Source organism: Cibotium barometz, chromosome 43 (assembly GCF_041138505.1).
Source record: "Cibotium barometz isolate CiBa-2024 chromosome 43, ASM4113850v1, whole genome shotgun sequence".
Classification (NCBI taxonomy): domain Eukaryota; kingdom Viridiplantae; phylum Streptophyta; class Polypodiopsida; order Cyatheales; family Cibotiaceae; genus Cibotium; species Cibotium barometz.
Window position 1 is genome coordinate 41,271,339 of NC_141088.1, and position 7,690 is coordinate 41,279,028.

The 7,690-nt window shown below is 40.9% G+C and overlaps 1 protein-coding gene across 1 annotated transcript; it reads right to left on the bottom strand.

Moving 5' to 3' along the window:
* Positions 1-1,116: 1,116 nt before the first annotated feature.
* LOC147613921 (L-lactate dehydrogenase B-like) lies at positions 1,117-2,610 on the bottom strand. The gene has a single exon (XM_086781258.1). The coding sequence runs from the start codon at positions 2,545-2,547 to the stop codon at positions 1,321-1,323; it is 1,227 nt and encodes a 408-aa protein (XP_086637384.1). The 5' UTR covers positions 2,548-2,610; the 3' UTR covers positions 1,117-1,320.
* Between the last annotated feature and the right edge of the window lie 5,080 nt (positions 2,611-7,690).

Genomic DNA, 7,690 nt, shown 5'->3' on the forward strand with positions numbered 1-7,690 from the left:
TAACATAAAACCAAATTTTTCAAGGCTTGAAAATGTTTGGGTACATTGCTTATGTACATGTACCAAATGAGGTAAAAAGTAAGTTGATCCCAAAATAAAAAAATTGTATGTTCATTATTTATTCCCTTGAGCGGAAAGGTTATAGATGTTATAACCCCCCTACATGTGAGTAAGTAGGGATGACATGTTTAATGCTAATTACAAAGTGAAGGATTCTATAAAGGCTGAAGCAAATAATCATTAAATATTAAGCAACAACCATGTGCACTTAGTGGATCTAGGAGAGTCTTGTATAACAACAAGTCTATTGTGAGATCTTGGTCAAACGAATTGAGACAAAATGTTAGTCATTTTGATGTGTCATGTGGTGGTACTATAAGTGCTAAAAATTCAACAAGACTGCATTACACATGTCCATTGCCCATTGCATATCTCCTAAATTCTAATATTTAAATAGTAAAACATTAAAACTTAAATATACATTACAAGTTATAAATCAAAAATATATACATACATACATTCATATATACATATACATATATATATGTATATATGAATGTATATATATATATATATATACATATACATACATACATTCATATATACATATATATACATATACATATATATACGTATATATATATATATATATATATATATATATATATATATACATATATATACATATACATATATGTATGTATATATATTCTCTCTCTCTCTCTCTCTCTCTCTCTCCCCCCTCATCATTGATGGGCATTCTTGGAGTACCCATGTATCGTAAGAACCCGCATTGAGACTTAAAAAAGTCCAAAGACAAGTCCTCAACCGCAATGAAATACATTGCGACTTTTCTCGACAACATAAACCATAAGCTCTGCATGCTTTTCAATTGGCAATACATCTTTGTGGCTTTTGAGCCTCCACCTTTGGGCAGCTAGCTTATGCGCATCCGATTCTATAGCCCTAATAAAAAAACCTTATATTTTGTCTTTCAAAAGGTTGCTTATAATTTGTTAAAATTATTAAATAGTGTGTGTGATGGAAAAGGTAAGAAATCGTCAACATTAGGGGGTGATGTATGACTTGAGTTTGATAGTTGTGTTCTTGGGGTGATTTTGAATAGTTAATATAAATATATTATTGATAATAAAAAAGAAAACTACACACACCATCTTTACAACGTTAATCGGCAAGCCGGAAACCTCATACACGGACTTCTACACTAAGCACACTGGCCAATATGTAAAGCGCACACATTTTCGTACGTAGAGCGTGTACTGTTTTTGTCGCAAAAAATGGCAGGAGCCAGGGCCTCTTCTAGATTTGAAGCTTGCTTTGCGTCTCCCAAATGGTCTTGGCAGACTGCTGCAGTTGCTGCATCTCGTCATCCACCATGGGCAGATCGGCCACGCCCAACAGACCGGCCCGCCCAAGCTGCGCAGGCAAACTCAGATACACGTCTTGCTCAACGCCATAAAACCCCTTGGCAAGCACCGACACTGGATGTATTCGCCTCTGGTCCCGGAGCAAGCTCTTCACCAAGCTAGCAACAGAGTAGCCAATGGCCCAGGATGTGTAGCCCTTCAAGTTGATCACCTCGTAGGCGCTGCCGACAACAGCTTGATGAAACTCTTCTAGGGTTTCTTTGGTGTACCTCACCCCCTTCTTGTCATGAAGGTTGAGCACAGGGACGTTTGCCACTGTCAAGCTGGACCAGAGCGGCACGGAGCTGTCCCCGTGCTCGCCCACCATGTAACCATGGATGTTGTGGGCATTCACGTCGAACTTGTCGGCGATGAGAAAGCGCAAGCGCGAAGAGTCGAGGTTGGTGCCAGTGCCGATGACTCGGTTGGGCGGCAGATTGGAGAGCTTCCATGAAATGTATGTGAGGATGTCCACCGGGTTGGAGACGATGAGCAGGATGGCTTCTGGGCTGTGGCGTACAATTTCGGGGATGATCTTGCTGAAGAGGGTGACGTTGCGGTCGAGCAGGGAGAGCCGCGTCTCGCCCTCTCGCTGCCGTGCACCAGCGGTGATGATGCAGATGTCGGAGCCCGCCGTGACGCGGTAGTCAGTGTCGGCGACGATCTTGACTCGGGGTAGGAAAGCGGCGGCATGCTGGAGGTCCAGCATCTCTCCTCTAAGCTTGTCTGGCTGGACGTCTACAAGGGCGAGCTCATCAAGGAGGTGTTCAGTGAGGCATGTCTGGGCACAGGCCATGCCCACGTTGCCGACACCCACAACGGTCACTTTGGTGGTGTTCGTGACAAAGGTGGGGATATCCGAGCCTGGAATCTGGGAAAACATAGGGTTGGAGGTGTGCTTTTGTTGCAACTCCTCTTTACTCGGAGGAGAAGCTCCAGCTCGAATGCATGAAAATGAAGACGGGGGCGGCTCTTCTCTCCAAGGTGAGACGCTCAAAAGACGGGCCTTTGACGACATGGATGGACATGGACAAAGGAGATTTGAAATGGCATTGCAAGAAGGGCGGCGATCAGAGACCTCAAACGCCAAGCCAAATGTAGCAAATGTGGCAGCAGCCATGGCGTAATAACAAATTCTCTCTCTCTCTCTCTCTCTCTCTCTCTATAAAACGATTTTCACAGCGATGCAAAGATTTTCACGTTCAACAATCACCCACTAAATCTCTTTATAGTATGCTAGTGTTTTTAACAACAAAGCCAAGTCCCTGTGTCGGTGTGTGTTGTGTTTGCGCGCGTGCGCGCGCGCGCGCCTGCTTGTTCTTTCACAGAATAACACGGAGCTTTACGCCTTCCAAGTCCTGGCTGCTCGTTTTGGCGCCCTGCAAAGTCACGTGCAGCGGCTGCAGCCCATAGGATTTGACACGAACGGGGGGACACGAGCCTCGAGGGCTCGGAAATCGAGGTACGTGAAATGCGACTGAAAAGAGTAGCAGACACGTGTCCATTTTTACGAAATGTAACTTTCTAGAGTCTAGACTTCGAAATGGTCAAATTTCTAGAATGAATTCAACGACTTGCCCACCAGCACACCACGGTCCAGTTTAACTAGGTCATGTAAGAGTAAACAACATTTATCGCTGACATTCCCACGAGCCTCAAAGGCACAGTTCAAATCGATGGCTGAGTCTTGACTCGCGTTTATTTTTGCAAATGAGGCCCATTGTTTTGTAAGAAAGTCTATTGGAAATTCGACATTCTTCAAGAAGGGTAAAGTTTTTAATTTTTCCCTTCATTATATTTACCTTTCAATGATGTTTTATAGTTTTTCCAACAAACATAAATAAAATAAAATAAAAGGTTTGGATAAAAACTAGCCATAGCTTTTAAAATAGAAACAATAATTTTTAAGCATATGTACCTTAAAAATGACTAATATCATGATATATATATATATATATATATATACACACACACACAATGTCGATATAAAAAATATTTTTGATTAATCACTCATACAAGTGCCCTTTCTTTGAAGGTCTGCTTCAATTACCCCATTTAAAGGGGAAGGGCAATATTTTTTACATGCCCTTCTTTAACAAGGTTACTTCACCCCCTTCTATGGCAACCTAAAATCACTCTAGAAGGCCTTGGCAACCCACATTGTGGCCGAGTGCAAAGAGATTTCAATTGGCACCTTACTCTCGGCAAATTATGTGGGAAAGTTGGGTAATAACAGGGTTTTCTCACATGTACAGTTAACTATGCCACAAGCAATGAATACAAGCTTTTCAAAGATTATGCTACCTTTCTCATGCTCTTTTGTTGAGGTGAGGATGACACATGTGACCAAGTTTTTTCTAACTGGGCCAGAATTGGCCAAGTTTTCTTCTAAATGAACAAGTCGTAATTAATGTTGAAGGAAAAGTTATCTACACGTGGGAAAAGTCTATTAGGTGTATGTAGTAGCCCATTATTAGTTCAGTAACATTTCAAATGACATAATGTGTAAGAGGTTGATCGTTTGAAAGGTTCTTAAGGGTGGCTTCCAAAGAAGAGGCCCTAGCTCTCTCAGGGAAGCCAAGGACATATAGAAAACATCATGTGTCTATCATAGGCTTCACATGAACATAATTGAAAGCTCTAATGGTAGATTTAGTGAGGTGGGTTTGGGGGGGCAAAAAGAGAGGGATAATGGTTGGGGGGAGCAAGCCAATAGATTGTGTGTTTGTATGTGTGAATGAGACAGAGACAGAGACAGAGACAGAGAGAGAGAGAGAGAGAATTGTTGGTTGAGGGGGTCTAGTAATGTCATAGCCAAGCCAATAGGCCATATACGATCTTTATAATGGCACCAAAGCACAAGGAGCCCAAGATCTCTTGATTAAGAGCCTACTATATTAATCATTATGCAAGCACATGTGTGTTCACATACGCACGCATGTGTGCATACACACAAACACAATTGATTGATCTTTAGGTTGGTTATACATAAAGTAAACCATTAAGTTACATCTCCTAAATTTAAGGGCAACCATTAGAGCTTTCATTCAATGTGGTTACATGCATGACTTCCAGCCATCATGTTAAAATCCACCACCTAATGTGCATTCCATGTATTCAAATCTAGAAATCGAACTAACCAATCAACTCTTCCTCCCTTATTAGAGTGTAATTTCTTCATTTTCTATAACCCTCACATGTAAAGAAAGATTTTGATTTCTACCATGGGTGATCCACACAAAAGCAATTATTGTCCATCTATGACAATCATGTTGGATATTTCGGAGTTGGTCTAGAGTCTAGTGTCTTTTGTGGTGTGTGAACACCCCATATTTAGGTTTAGGGTCATAGGACAAAGGCCTTAGTGCCTATAAAAGCATGTACTTGGGTCCTTCATTCATTCATATGAGTATCAAATGTTCAAGTTTTGCAATCTCTCTCACACACTTGAGCTCTCTCTCTCTCTCTCTCTCTCTCACACACACACACACACTCCACCATGATGATGATATTTCATCCTCCATAGCTCCTTGTGTGATCCTATGGATACCAACATGGTATTAGAGCCATGATTCTTATTGTTTAATCTCTACTTATCATCTACTCCACTCTCTTTCGGTATGAATAGCTGTATCTTATCATTTGAACTAATCATGATTAGTAGCTAATCACTTTTCCACCATTTTTTCTCTTCCTTGCAAAAATGTAGCTTTACCCCCTATCAGTTTTTTGATTGGTTCTCCCTCCACACATAACATCTTGCCAAATCCTCTTAGGACCTCAAAGCTAACTCTATTGCTAAACGACAACTCAAAGATCTTGCTTCAATTGAACCAAAATCATGCAATTTTGATGCCGCCAATCAACTTATCACTTTTGGAGAAAAAACACAAATTTGCTAGATTTGACCTGACCCAAGTTCTCTTATCTCTAATTACTCTATAGCAAGAGTAACAAGTTCATGAAGTTTGAGCTTATTTGGTCCAAAGGAGCAGCCGAGAGGGAAGCAAATCAAAAAATGCAAAAAAACATGGTCTTCATAGATGAAAATCAGCACTTCTACTTTGAATCAGTCCAATTGCTCTAAGAATCTTCAATAGCATGGTATAATCTCTCTACAAACTAAATCTTGAAGCAAAACGATCAAAGAAGGTGGAGATTCAAGCAAATAATCATTTTTTTGTCATTAAGAAAGTAATTAGTGCTAATTCTACTCATCAATTAGTGTCATCAAGGGTTCAATCATATCATTGGGGACTTGTTATGGCTTCCCAAAGATTCATATTGAGATTCAAGCCCCTTGATTTTCCCCTCCGACGGTACTCTCCAAATCAGACTGTTTTCTACTCAACTAATAGAAAATTACATTCACTAATATCTTTGATTAGTGCTAATCATCTGAGGTTTTTAGGGCCATTAATGGTTCATATCTCACATTCAAGTATTGCTAGACCTCTATAAAGCATCAAATCAGATTTGCCCCTTCATTTCAATGATCAATTTGTCAATTCAAATTCGGGTATAACTCTGTATTAGCATTGTTTGGGATAATGGGATTTCTGAGCTTATATGCTTCATGTACCTCATCTATCATGCTCACAAACCAATTGTACAAGAGCAAGACACTGGCTGTTGATAAGGCTAAGACCCCTTTAAGCAGATTCAATGCATTATCATCTAGAAGGGATATGCATCGTTAACATGTCAAGCTTTATGAAAACATTGAGAGTATGATCCATCTTTGTCTACATGGATTTCATTACACAATGAAATCAAGGATGAAGAAGACCAAGGGCTACATCAACATAAAGAAGATCTTCATCAGCATATTGGTGTCATCAACAAGGGGGGACTCTCCCTATTTCTAATTCCTATTTATGTTGAGTCAAGGGTTCTCTGCCCGGGTAGTCCCCTAAAATCTGAGTTATTTATCTTTTGGATCCTTTTGGATTATGTAACACCTTATTTCTATAAAAGGATTCTCTCCATCATACCCTTTTTGCCCCTACTTTAGGTGAGGGGGGGTTGTTTTGGTATGCCGATGTAGGCTGTCTTTGTCACCCGAGGCAGGACCTAACCTCTGAGTCTTTCACCAAGACCATGATTGTTAAGCCTCTAAGCCATGCTTGTTGAGCCTTTGAGCCTTTTGTGCACTCTCACTAGCCTTTGAGCCACGCTTACCAGCCTTTGGGTCTAAAGCGGGGAACACGTCTTGTGTTTGCTTGTGTTGGTGTACGGGACTATTGAAGGCCATGCATGCAACTACCATCACTCCGAAGGGGGGTTTGTTGGATATTTTGGAGTTAGTCTGGAGTCTAGTTCTTTTGTGGTGTGAACACCCCCTTATTTAGGTTTAGGGCCAAAAGACAAAGGCCTTAGTGCCTATAAAAGCATGTACTTGACTCCTTCATTCTTTCATATGAGTACCATTCAAATTGTGCAATCTCTCTCTCACACTTGAGCTCTCTCTCTGTCTCTGTCTCTCTCTCTCTCTCTCTCTCTCTCTCTCTCTCTCTCTCTCTCTCTCTCTTACTTACTCACACACACACACACACACACACACACACACATACACAGACACTCCTCTGGATACCAACAAATCCAATGCCAATCTTTGTGTGGGAAATTTTGGGCTCCTTTTTGTATCTATAGCCAACTTCATTCCTAAATATTGTCGTGTTTTCTCAAGCCACACTTATTTGAGGTTCTTCAACTAGTTCTTATGGACAAAGAGGAATGGCTATCACCAATCATCATTGTCTCGAGAAAGAGTGGGCAGCTCAAAGTCTATATTGACTACATAAAACTTAATGCATCTACAATTATTGATCCATTTCCTCTTCTTTTTACAAATTCCTTTTGCTGGATACAGTGCAGGAACATAGCACTTGGGCACTTGTACCTTGGACCTTGGCACTTAGCATTCTATCCTTGGCACTATGAATTTAGCAAGGGCCCTTCATATTGAAAAGATGCAAGGGGGAAGAGAGCTTGAGCTCTTGCAAGCACACACACACACTCACACTCACAAAACCCTAATAGAGAACACACAAGGTGAGAGGCTGAAAATCTTCTTCTTCTCTACTCAACACTCAACACACCATATACAAGATAAGAGTACACATAATATGAAAGGTACTCAACCAATACATACACGGGTTCTCTATAGTGTGAACCCGACTAAATGAGCTGGCGCTATAACTATGCCAGTCTCTAGAGTGGCTGTCACACAGCCTGTCATCCCACTGGCCGCATATCACCCA